Source organism: Vulpes vulpes, chromosome 3 (genome assembly GCF_048418805.1).
Source record: "Vulpes vulpes isolate BD-2025 chromosome 3, VulVul3, whole genome shotgun sequence".
NCBI lineage: Eukaryota > Metazoa > Chordata > Mammalia > Carnivora > Canidae > Vulpes > Vulpes vulpes.
Genome location: NC_132782.1, coordinates 70,139,603 through 70,152,792, shown reverse-complemented (window position 1 = coordinate 70,152,792; position 13,190 = coordinate 70,139,603). Strand labels below are relative to the sequence as shown.

The 13,190-nt window shown below is 48.7% G+C and overlaps 1 protein-coding gene and 1 long non-coding RNA gene across 2 annotated transcripts in view; one reads left to right on the top strand and one right to left on the bottom strand.

Annotated features, from left to right (window-relative positions):
* The window catches only part of DAP (death associated protein), a 66,711-nt gene extending 55,162 nt beyond the window's left edge, over positions 1-11,549 (top strand). The window contains exons 3-4 of the mRNA XM_072752711.1: positions 8,084-8,126; positions 9,641-11,549. Of these exons, the coding sequence (XP_072608812.1) occupies positions 8,084-8,126; positions 9,641-9,754 (157 nt within the window). The 3' untranslated portion in view covers positions 9,755-11,549. The remainder of the gene's footprint in view (positions 1-8,083; positions 8,127-9,640) is intronic.
* The window catches only part of LOC112934279 (uncharacterized), a 42,798-nt gene that overhangs the window by 19,552 nt on the left and 10,056 nt on the right, over positions 1-13,190 (bottom strand). The gene's annotated exons all lie outside the window — the stretch shown is intronic.

Below are 13,190 nucleotides of genomic sequence, written 5' to 3'. Positions count from 1 at the left end.
GCTTCCGTGGAAAACCACTTGGTAGTTCCTCAAAATTGAGCACAGAATTATCATAGGACCCAGAAGTTCCACTTGTGAGTGTATACACGAAAGACTTGAAAACAGGGACTCAAACAGATCCTATTACACCAGTGTTCACTGCATCATTAATCAGAGCAGCCAAAAGGTGGAAACAACACAAGTGTCCATCAGTGCTGAATGGATAAACAGAATATGGCCTACCCATATAAAGACATATAATTCAGCCTGAAAAAGAAGGAAATTCTGATATGTGCTACAACCTGAGTGAACCTTAGGCTAAGGGACATAAGCAAGACATAAAAGGACAAATACTGTGTGAATCCATTCATATGCAGTACCCAGAGTGGTTCAGTTCTTAGGACAGAAAGTATAGCAGCAGTTGCCAGGGGCGGGGGATCAGGCTGGATGAGGGGCTTGGAGAAGGGGCCATGGAAGGCGCTGGGGGTGGGGCTGGGACTGGGGGTTGCTCTGTAATAGTTTCTCCTAAGGATGCTGAAAAAGCTCTGCAAATGCATGGTCATGATGGCCGCGTAACATTGTGCACGTACTATGCCACTCCATTGTACAGCTGTATAATTAGAAATGGCTAGAATGGTGGGGCTCCTGGGTGGCATAGTCTGTTAGGCTATTGACTCTCAGTTTTGGCTCAAGTCATGGTCTCAGAGTCAAGATATCGAGCCCCACATTAGGCTCCACGCTCAATGCAGAGTCTGCTTGAGATTCTCTCTCCCTCTCCCTCTGCCCCTCCAGCTTGTGCTCTTTCTCTCTAAAATAAGTAAATTTTTAAAATATTTTAAATAAATAAATCAGGGTAAAATGGTCAATTATTTTTTGAATTAGTTGTTCAGTTAGCTAGGGTTTTAAAGCAAACCTGGCAGGGAGGGGAGAGTGCACTCCAATTTTAAGAACATCCTCTACCTGGAGCTGACAGGAGCTAACACAGACTCAGTTCTCCTCTACAAGCTTGCGCATACCACACAATCCTTGAATGTTTTCTGTTTTGGGCTTTTTTTTAACATTTTTTTCCTCCAAATTTTTATTTAAGTTCTAGTTCACATATAGTGTAATATTGGTTTCAGATGCAGAATTCAGTGATTCATCACTTACATAGAATACCCAATGCTCATCCCAAGTGCCCTCGTAACCCATCCCCCCAACAACCCTGTTTGTTCCCTATCATTGAGATTCTCTTATGGTTTGCTTCTTTCTCTCTCTTCTTTTTTTCCTTTCCCTTACGTTCACCTGTTTTGTTTCCTAAATTCCAGTTATGAGTGAAATCATATGGTATTTGTCTTTCTCTGACTTATTTCACTTAGCATAATACCCTCTAGCTCTATCTACATCATTGTAAATGGCAATATTTAATTCTTTTTTGTGGCCGAGTAATCTTCTGTTTTATATATATACCATATTTTCCTTATCCTTTCATCAATCGATGGACACAAGTGTTCTTTTGGACACAAGGGTTCTTTTCCATAGTTCAGCTACTGTTGATAAAACTGCTGCTGTAAACATCGGGGTGCATGAGTAAATTCCTAGTACTGCAATTGCTGGGTCGTAGGGCAGGTCTATTTTTAGGTTTTTGAGGAACCTCCACACTGCTTTCCAGAGTGGCTGCGCCAGCTTGCATTCCCACCAACAGAGTGAGAGGGTTCCCCTTTCTCCACATCCTCACCAACATCTGTTGTCTCCTGTGTTGTTAATTTTAGCCATTCTGAGAGTCATGAGATGCTATCTCATTGTGGTTTTGATTTGTATTTCCCTGATGATGAGTCATGTTCAGGATCTTTTCATGTGTCTCTTAGCCATCTGGATGTCTTCTTTGGAAAAATGGTTATTTGTGTCTTTTGCCCATTTCTTAACTGGATTATTTGGGTATGGGATGTTGAGTTTAATAAGTTCTTTTAAATAAGATTTTGGATAATAACCTTTTATCTGATATGTCATTTGCAAATATCTTCTTCCATTCCATAGGCTGCTTTTTAATTTTGTTGATTGTTTCCTTCGCTGTGCAGAAGTTTTTATCTTGATGAAGTCCCAATGGTTCATTTTTGCTTTGGTTTCCCTTGCCCCCATTGATATGTCTAGTAAGAACTTGCGATGGCCAGAGTCAGAGAGGTTGCTGTCTGTGTTCTGCCCTAGGATTTTGATGGTTTCTTGTCTCATGTTTAGGTCCTTCATCTTCTGTGTGTGTGACTGTCCAGTTTTCCCAGCACCATTTGTTGAAGAGACTGTCTTTCGTCCAATGGATATTCTTTCCTGCTTTGTCAAAGATGAGTTGACCAAATAGTTGTGGCTGTATTTCTTGGTTTCCTATTCTGTTCCATTGATCTATGTGTCTGCTTTTGTGCCAGTGCCATACTGTTTTGATGACTGCAGTTTTGTAATAGAGCTTGAAGTCCAGAATCATGATGCCTCCAGCTTTGCTTTGCTTTATCAGGATTGCTTTGCTATTCAGGGTCTTTTGTGGTTCCATACAAATTTTAGGATTATTTGTTCCAGCTCTCTGAGAAATGCTGGTGGTATTTTGATAGGGATTATGTTAAATGTGTAGATTCCTTCAGGTAGTATAGACATTTTGGCATAAGTGTTTGTTCTTCCAATTCATGAGGATGGAATGTTTTCCCATTTCTTTGTGTCACCTTCAGTTTCTTTCATCAGTGTTCTATAGTTTTCAGAGTACAGATCTTCTACTCCTTTGGTTAGGTTTATTCCTAGGTATCTTACCGTTTTGGAGCAATTATAAGTAGAATCGATTCCTTGATTTCCTTCTCTGCTGCTTCATTCTTGGTGTATAGAAATGCAACAGATTTCTATTCATTGACTTTATATTCTGTGACTTTGCTAATTCATGTATTAGTTCTAGCAATTTTTTTGTGGAATCTTTCAAGTTCTCTACATAGAGTATCATGTCATCTACAAATAGTGCAAGTTTGACTTCTTCCTTGCTGATTTGGATACCTTTTATTTATTTTTATTGTCTGATTACTGAGGCTAAGACTTCCAGTACTATGTTAAATAGTAATGATGACATCTTTGTCTTGTTCCTGACTATAGACAAAAAGCTCTCAATTTTTCCCCATTCAGTATGATACTAGTTGTGGATTTTTCATATAGGGCCTTTATGACGTTCAGGTATGTTCCCTCTATCCCTACTTTGTTGAGTTGATAAAAATATCAAGAATTGATATGAAATAAGTCAATCAGAGAAAGACAGTTCTGTGATTTCACTCATGTATGGAATTTAAGAAACAAAACAGAAGAGCGTAGGGGAAGGGAAGGAAAAATAATACAAATGAAATCAGAGAGGGAGATAAACCATAAGAGACCCTTAATAGTAGGAAACAAACTGAGGGTTGCTGGAGGCAAGAGGGGTGGGGGGATGGAGTAACTGGGTGATGGGCATCAAGGAGGGCACGTGATGGGATGGGCACTGGGTGCAACTGATGAATCACTAAACTCTACATTCGAAACTAATATTACACTATATATTAATTCATTGCATTTAAATTTAAAAATAATTTTTAAAATTTTTTAAATGTTTAAATTTAAAAAAGAATGGATGTTGTATTTTGTCAAATGCTCTTTCTGCATCTATTGAGAAGATCGTATGGTTCTTATCCTTTTTTTTTTATTAATGTGACGTATCACATTGATTGATTTGTGGATATTGAACCACCCCAGGAGCCCAGGAATAAACCCCACTTGATTTGAATGTCTTTTAAAAATTAGAAGGTACAATCTTAACGTAAGAACTCTCCCGAAATGTGTTGGATCTACAGGACTTTTTCTTTCTTGCTTTCAGTGCCATATTTCTTGCCAGCACCAGCAGATGGAGGCACTGAAGAACAGGGATATGGGGTAAAGTCTTTGAGATCCTCACTGTTGCTTCCATCACTCGGCGTAATTGGATGGCATATGCACTGTTTTGGTTGGGTCCCAAATGCCTGCTCTGACTTGAAGCCAGCGTACTGCCCCTACTCCTTGGCCCAAAATCAGCCCTCTTCTGTGTGCAAAGGGCAACTGTGTCCCTTTGACCAGGGATGAGTTACAAACACCTTTTCTGGAAGCAGGAATGGGGTATGCTGTGGCCAAGACACAGGGTTGATGTGGCCTCGGTGGCTTTCTGGGCTGCACCCCCTGTCCTTGCACAGATCCCTCAACACCCCAGAGGGCCCACTGTGTTAGAACTGCCCATGAGGAGTCCAGGTCTGTAACCATCAGTAGATTTATGATATGGATAGACATTGGTAAGGCACTGTGTACTTTTTAAGACAACACCAAAAAGTAAGGTTTGATAAGAGGTTCTTTGAACTTTTAATCCTTAATTATTTAGTATTTATTTATTTTTCAGTATTTAGATTAATATTAAGTTTTAATATTTACTTCTACCATTTGTATTATTTACCATTTCTGTATTCCATTTCAAAGAGACCATGAGATATATGTACACCATGCATGTATCTGTAGGATATGCTCCAGGAGCTATGTCATCTGTTCCCTCTGCTCACCCCTAACCAAGAGGTAGTTCATGAATTCCAGTAGAATATTTCAGAAATCCCATTTCAAGGCCAAATAGCCACTTTGGACAGAACACACATGCCATAAGACTCCTGGTTTACAGAGCCACCAGCACCCAGACCTCCACCGCCCATCACCCCAACTGTTATCAGAGCATATTTCCTAACTCTGAGCCCTTTTCACTGACACACTTTTCCATTAGGAGAAGAATCCAATGAGCAGTTAAAACCCAACAGCTTAATTAACACATGTCAAAGTGTAGGTGCCTCAGGAAGATGGGGGTCAATGAGGAGAGTGTCATTTTGCAGCACTATCCTTAGGGAGATCCTTAGGTTCTGCACACAATCCTTGGGCACCCCTTAGAGAATGAGCTGGACTGGGAGGAAGCACCCTTATCTTGGGGTCCCCTTTAGCTCACAAGGTCTCCATGGCTGCCCAATGCTTGTGTGCTGAGGTGTTTGTGAGAGGCTCATCTGGAGGGAAGCCTCTGGGAGTCAGATTCCAGTGGAGGGGATCAGCATTTCTGATGCTGGGGCTGGACCAGGGTTGTTAATGATGTGGGGTAATCTAATCTAATCAGCATTTGCACACATTTCCCAAGAGATTCTCAAAGCAGGTCTGGAACTGACGCTCGTGTTCAACGTGGGAGACACCCAGGGTCTAACGTGATGGAAATAGCCAGACTTTGAAGGGTCACCTCTAAAGAAGAGGAGGCCATGGCTAGAAGCATGGGTCCCCGTGATGGGACTCCTAGGGTCTAGAGACCCTTCCTCCATGCACAGAAGGGAGTGGGTACTGCCAACAGTCTCCTGACAACCAGATTCCCAGAGTCCAGGGCAAGGGCTGCCATCCAGTGGGAGATGGGTGTTCCACAGAACAGCAGGAAGGGCGCTGGGGACAAAGGGGTTCAGGACACAGGGATCCACAGCAAGCTGGCACTCTGCTACCCCCCACCTGCTATGGGCCACCTCCTTTCTCCAGAACCAGATGCTGCATCTCCAGGAGTGTAATCTGTGGATATGGCTGTAGTTTTCTTACGGTAGAGGTCTATACATAAATGTGCATTTGTATATTTTATACATAGTAATATAGTAATTTTAACTTTTTATTTGCTTGCCTGATTTTCAACAATGAATGCTTACGTACATGTATATAGAAAGACAAGAAGGGAAAGAGAACACATGTATATTATATATATTTATAATGGCTCAAGCTCCCTGAGCCACCTTGTGGGGTTATGTTGGGCAGAGAGCCTCTGAACTGTGTATTTATTCTGACTAGGTTCACTGTGTGGGTGGCTTTCTCATCAAGTGCTTGCTAGGACAGGGCTGTCTTCACTGCCTTTCAGAGCCTTCACTCAGGTTACAAAACCAAAAACAAAGGGGAGATGATCCAAGCAATCCTGCACTCTGGGTACAAAACCATGGCCTTGCCTCCCTGGAAGGTGATGCTACATCATCAGTTGACAGAATGGAGCCATTCCTACTTCAGGCTTTTCCTAGATTTTTAAAGGAACGTCCAAAATGTGGAAAAGTTTTGTGGTACCATTTCCATATTTCTTTGTAAAACGAATATGAAATGTTAGAATCCAGAACATAGCTCCCAAGTTTTGGATGCAGAGCCCTTAGCCATGAATACCCTGGGAGCCCAGCCTGTGGGTGGTCAGGATGTACTTGGATTCCAAACAAATATACTTGAACTGAACTTACTCGTCTCTGGCTGAGTATTGATCTTGTAGACGAATCAGATTTGTAATAAAAGAAAAAAACCAACCCAGTTAACCACTCAACGAAAACGAAAATAAAATCAGTCATGTAAGAGAGGACATTTCTGTGCTGCTTAGTAAGACTTGAAGTTTCTTAATCTCATGGAGTAACAAATCACTTGGGGGAATTTGGGGTATTTTTGCTAAAGTGTTTGGGATATAAACAGTGAACTTCCTGAGTAGTGGATTCTTGCCTGCAGCAAAACAAAGCTGAGGTGAGTGGTTTTCTTCCCACGATGTGACCAACAGCAGAGCAGAGAGGCAGAGCAGGTGGGAGGCGGGCTGGGCAGCTCGCAGGATGGAGTCCCCCGTCTGCCCAGCAAGATTGCCCTTGAGCAAAACTGTCCCTCTCCTGGAGCTCCCCTCTCTTGCGCTCGCCCAGTCTGGCAGGCCCTGTATTCACCTGTTGCTCCGAGGTCGCCTTATCTCTGATGGAGGGGTTTCAGAGGCGTGTGTACCGCGTACTCCCTGCAACTGGGTTCCAGTGTTCTTAAACCATGACACGTGCAGCCATTTTTAAGAATGCACAGGAGAGGGTGCTCACTGGAGAGGGTGCGCCCGCACAGGAGAGGGTGCTCACTGGAGAGGGTGCACCCGCACAGGAGAGGGTGCTCCCTGGAGAGGGTGCGCCCGCACAGGAGAGGGTGCTCACTGGAGAGGGTGCGCCCGCACAGGAGAGGGTGCTCACTGGAGAGGGTGCGCCCGCACAGGAGAGGGTGCTCCCTGGAGAGGGTGCGCCCGCACAGGAGAGGGTGCTCCCTGGAGAGGGTGCGCCAGCACAGGAGAGGGTGCTCCCTGGAGAGGGTGCGCCCGCACAGGAGAGGGTGCTCCCTGGAGAGGGTGCGCCCGCACAGGAGAGGGTGCTCACTGGAGAGGGTGCGCCCGCACAGGAGAGGGTGCTCACTGGAGAGTGTGCGCCCGCACAGGAGAGGGTGCTCACTGGAGAGGGTGTGCCCGCACAGGAGAGGGTGCACCCACAAAGGAGAGGGTGCTCACAGGAGAGGGTGCTCTCACATGGAAGTATGTTCAGCATATCCTAAATGCAGAAAACAGTAGGACTCTTCTGCAAGAATCCCGAAGTTTAACAGGAAAACAAGCACGTCTATTGGTGGACAGAAAGGCTGGACGGATAGCCGTGTGTTAATTGATCATTTCCATGCGGTAGAATGACAACGACCTTGAACACATTTGCACTTGTCTGCTTTTCAGCGATGGACATGTGTCATCTCCCACCGCCCCAGTAGTGTTACCAGGTGGGGGAGCTCAATAGGATTTAAGATGTGCGGAAGTGACAATAGCCTCACAAGGACCCTGCATTTTTAATACTTGGGTCTGGTAAGGGCCAGGAGCTTTGCTCTGGGATCTCCCCGCTAGAAGCTGCCAGACGCCTGGCCCGGCAGGAGGAGAGTCCCTCCTTGGTGGCAGTCTCCAAGGTCAGCCCGGGGTGACCCTGCTTCCTCCCGCCTCGGGAAGCTCCCGTGTCCATAGCCTCAGGAAACAGAAACCACTGGACTGGCCACAACCTCCCCTTGAGGAGGATCCTCCCCGGGGCCCAAAACACAGGGAAGGCGCAGGAGGCCCCTGCTGCGCGCTGGTGCGGGCCCCTGCCCGGACTCCCCTGAGGGACCCCAGCAGGGCCCGGGGAGAAATAACTCCGAGGAGGAGGTTCGCTGCTCTGGCCCGTCCCGTCCCTGGCCATGGCGCTCCCCAACCCGCTCCTGCCCTCTGCGTGACTGTTCCCTGACATCGCCTCCTGCCTGCCCTCTTGTCTTGCAGCCCCCCCAAGCCGACCGTGTTCATCTCAGGAGTGATCGCCCGGGTAAGAGTCGCGCTTGGATGGGGTCGGACCCTGCCTTTGCCCACGCCATCCGTGTGTCGGGTCTGGGGCCCCTGGGAGTGTTGTGTCCGTGGGGCGTGCCCCGGGAGCTGGTGCCGCCTGCCCCTCCCCCTCGTCGTGCCCCCCCCTTTAGATTCACCCAGAGTTCCACCAGCTGCCCCGGGCCCTATGTTTCTGGGGGACCTGTGAGCTGAGCATGCTTTTTCATCTTTAAATGGTCAAAAACCCAAAAAGGAATTGAATGCCGGGAGGCATGAGAAGGAGGTGACATTGCTATCCCGGGGTCCCTGGTGGGAGCCTGGGCAGCACCCGCCCCGCCTGCCCCACGGGCTGTGGCTGCTCTCCTGCCCGGGGCCGGGGGCGCGGCCCAGCAAGCCCCGAGGGTGACCGTCTGGCCCGCAGCAGAAAATGGGGGCTGAGCCCTGCGCTAAAGTCATGGGGTTTTGACACACCCTTTACCTTTCAAGAGCCCCTCTTCTGGTGAGACCCAACATTTTTTTTTTAAGATTTGTTTATTTTAGAGAGAGAGAGAACAAGCAGGAGGGGCAGGGGTGGAGAGAGCCCAAGCAGACTCCCCGCGGAGCACAGGGCCTGACTCGGGGCTCGATCACACACCCTGAGATCATGACCTGAGCCAAAACCATGGTCAGACGCTCAGCTGACTGCGTCACCCAACATTTTTTTTTAACGACCCACTAGCAACCTGGCATCAGAGGGATGGCCCAGCACCACCACCCACGGTCCTGTGGCTCACCGGCCACGAGCCCAGACATGTGCTGTTGCTCAGAGCAGCTCAGCACAGCGCCCCAGGGCCCCTGGACACACAAGTGGGACACCTACCATGTGAGGGAAAACTAAACGCTGACCCAGGTCCAAAGTCACCCCCGGCCGGTTAGCTCAGCCAGACCACACTGTGGCTCTGGCCTGCTCGCCGTGGCCTGGGCCCCAGCCACCTCCCCACATGCACTGTTGGCACAGGTAGGCAAGTCCTCCCTGACAAGTGGCCGGGTACCTTCTTTGAGGCCCAGGGGGGTGAATCCAGCTTCATCTCATGGGCTTCCAGCCCTGCCCCAAGTGTGTCCTCCTCAGCCAGTGCCCCTGTGAAGCGGCTGTGGCAGCAAATCTGAATTTAAGACACTGGCTTTGGTTCTGTGTGGCCCCTAGTTGGAAAGGCCACGAGGATAGTTCTAGCAGAGGAAAGCCATCCAGTGCCAGCTTAGTTCTGAGGAAGTCGTATGGTGACCCAAGCTCATGGTGTCGGGGCAGACTCTGAGCATCCCCACCTCCTGGGGCTTGTGGGCCCCAGGACCCCCCTCCGCAGCCCACAGAGCATCAGGACCCCCACAGTCCCAGGAGACAGCCCACAACCTGCCCACAGGTTGCCTGTTTTGTCGACCAACCTGTAGGGAAGCCAGTAGACAGGGCATTGGGGACCCTGCCCTCATGTCACCGGGCTGTATGGGGTTGACAGGCCAGTGCATTCTGTATCTCGACAGGGCGACAAAGACTTCCCGCCAGCAGCCGCCCAGGTGGCCCACCAGAAGCCCCACGCCTCCATTGACAAGCATCCTTCCCCGAGAACCCAGCACATCCAGCAGCCTCGCAAGTGAACAGCGAGGACCGGCGCCTCCACCACCAGTGCCTCAATTTCCCCACCTTTCCTATTTCCCCGGCAAAGATTTTCTTCAAGACACTGCTCCGCTGGGAAATCTAAGACAAAGTCAAGTGCCCCTTCTTTTGCCTTAAATTTCCATATCTGAAACTAAGAAGGATCTGACCCCCACCTTGTGTCCAGGTGGTCCTGGTTGGTGGCATTTGAGGATCTTTGTATCCCTGCAAGTGCCATAAGCAGAACTCACCAAGGCCTGATGAGTCAAGTGACGTTTCCAGAGCTCAGCTTTACTTCTGTGTCAGCAGTCATCAAAGGCCCTACCTGTGGTCTTAAAAACAAGCGGGCACACATTTGGGAGGACGGGATTAAGGCTGGTGGGAAAGTCGCCCATTTCCTGCTTTTTAGTAACAGGACAACACGTCTTAACAGCAGGAGGGCAAGAGGGGCATTGATTACTGAGTGGGTTTCAGGAAGGCAGGGGAGGGAAGGGTTTTGGTGCAAGTGGCACCAGCATCCCTGAATTCCTCTCCCTGTGTGACGGGGGCTCACTGCCCAGGGAGGCCCAGATGCTCCTGGGAAAAGCCAAAGAGAAGCTCCCATCTTTAAATTGGCTCTATAATCACAGGAGCCATATTCTGGAAAATTAGAAATCTAGGCAGTCTGCCTGCAGGGAGCTCCTCCAGAAGGACATCTGCCTCCTGAACCAGAGAGCCTCCACCAGGGACACCGGGCAAACCTGCGTTTCTCGTAATCCTTTCTAGAGCTGCTTTTGAGTTCTAGAAGTGACCAACGACCCGGTGGAGGAACCAGCTTTCCTGGTTCTGGGACACTATAGCAAGCCCACTGCATGCATGCAAAGACGGATGAAAACCTGCCCCGTTGTCTCCCCAGAGAAAAGCAGAAACACCACATTCCACTTGAGCTAGAAAACACCTGTCAGTCCAGCTGAATTCCTTCTGCGCAAGCACAGGTTTGCCTGGGCCCGCGTTCACCGGGGCGCATCTGATTGTCCTCTGCTTTCGGCACGTCCTTCCGGCGTGGAGCTGCCTAGACTGCTCCCTGGCTCACGGCTCTAGAGAGCTTTATTTTTCTGAAAAGCCAACGGGCTGGTGTGTTCAGAGGCTGCAGATGCTCCTGGAGCAGGTACGGCCCCGACGCGCCACACACTGGCGGTCATACTCGCAGCAGGTGGCAGTGGTGCTTTGAGCGCCGTGCACACACCGCCAGCCTCGCTGACGTCCCTACCAGGTCCGCAGCTGCCAATCTGCAAAAGTGACGCAGACCTAATGAGACCCACCTCTCACCCTTCCCCGAGGGAGAAGCAGCAGGGCTGCACATTGCAGAGGCAGTGTTGGGTTTCCCTTCTCACTGATTTGCTGGGGGGCAGGGTCTACCCCTCAAGGCACCTGGTAGACGCTGAGATGTTGGTGTAACATCTCACCAACTCTGGCTTGCAGAGTTGCAGACCTGGGGGAGCGGGGTGGGCAGGAGGCAGCGTGCCCTGGAGCACAGCGAGCCAGCAGCCGCCCCACTACCTCCTGAACTAGGTCAGGCCTGTGCCACCACCGTACCCTCCCCTACAGAAGTTCAGATGCATCCTTGATACTTTTTAGTTTTGCAGCCTGGAGCGCCATGCTGTTTCCCAAGGTACATTTTCCATGTCCTTCTAGCTGCTTCTAGCATGTATCCCTGGGCCCTAAATCATCACATGCAAAATATTTTCTTGAATGAGTTCATCAGTTGTTAACCTCAAGGATAATAATGATTGTAATAAAGCTCTTGCATTTCCTTCTCATGGTTGTATTTTCTTACATTTCAGACATTTTTCTTGTACATTTAACAGGGGTTCCCAGATGGATTCAGTAGAATCACGAACATGCATGTGTGATGGTTATTTTCACAAATTGTTGCCCAGACACAAAGTTAAACTGTTGGACACCTGACACCTTGAGTCTGATCATCTACTTTAAAATGTCTTAAAATGGAAAAGCTTAATGCCACTGATGAGAACATATTACTTGTGCCTGGCAGCTGGCCCTATGCTATCTAGGGCCTCCAGGACAGACTTAGAAGGAATTAGTAGTAAGCGCAGGGGTGGCTGTGAGCAGCTTTTGATGAAAAAGACATTTGCCTTGATCCAAAGCTCTGCGGGAACCCTATGGGTAGGAGGAGAGATGAGCACGACAGTCAGACCTGGAGATCCAGGCGGAACACAGACTTGGATGGGAGAGTCCTCTGCGGATCCCCCCACACAGGGCCTCCCCGGTCAGCGGAGGACCTGGGTGTCACCTGGGGGTGAAAAGCCAGAGTCTGCATCTCCCAACAAGTCTGGCCATTCCTTAGCCCTGGTGTCCCCTCTGGGGCCATTGAGACCTACAAGGGGTCTCACACATTTAGTGTCGCTGGGTGGAGAGTCTGTCTCTGTAAATAAACGCAGGTGGACAGAAATGCCAAACACATGCCAGCCAGCGTGGAAAAGAACTGCCTCCGATGGCTTTATTGTTAACATTGTTGTCACCTGCATTTTCCCCACATTGTTGCTATAACAAAGTACCACAAAGTGGCTGGCTTAAAACCATGAAAACATATTATTTCATGGTTCTAGAGTCTAAAAGCTTGGAATCAGGATATCAGCAGGACCCAGCTCCCTAGGAAGGCTCTAGATGATGCTCATGCCCTTCTGATGGCTACCTGCATTCCTGGGTATTTATTGCTGGTTGAAGCATAAGTCCAATCCCTGCGCATTGTCACATGGACATCTTTGTGTGCATCTGTGTCCACATTCCCTTCTTCTAAGGACACTGTCATTGGATTACTGCTCACCCTAATCCAGTATGACCTCATGTTAAGGAATTAGATCTGCAAAGACCCTATTTCCAAACAAGGCCACGTTCACAGATCCTGGGGATTAGGACTTGATGTGTCACTTGAGGAAACATAATTCAACCCCGAGTATCCACTGTGCACTGAAAAGCTAGGAATCTCCCTCCCTGCTCATACTGTTTGACTCACTGTTCATTCCATAAAATTGCTTTTCTGAATAAACTTAGCTGTAAGAATGCTTTATCCGCTGCAGGTTACTGGCCGGGGAGCGACCAAAGAGTGCCTGCAGGAGGCAGGGGGAGATGTGCGGGAGAGGCATGCGCATGCTTGGTGCCTCCAGCCACGGTGTCTGTCTGTCTGCAGCTTGTGAGGTCCTAGCAGCTTGTGAGGCTGCAGCTCTTGGCTGCGCATGTCCTCGTCCAGAGTCGCGTGTTTCTAGATCCCACGTCTTCTCTAGTAAGAGTTTTCCGTGGTGAGGACCATCCCATTTTACAGATGGGAAGACTGACGTACAGTGCCCCGTGGCAAAAGTCGCTGTCAGCAAACATTTGTCTAAGGGAGATAGATAGCCAACGAGCACATGTAAAGATGCTCAGTATCATTAGTCACCA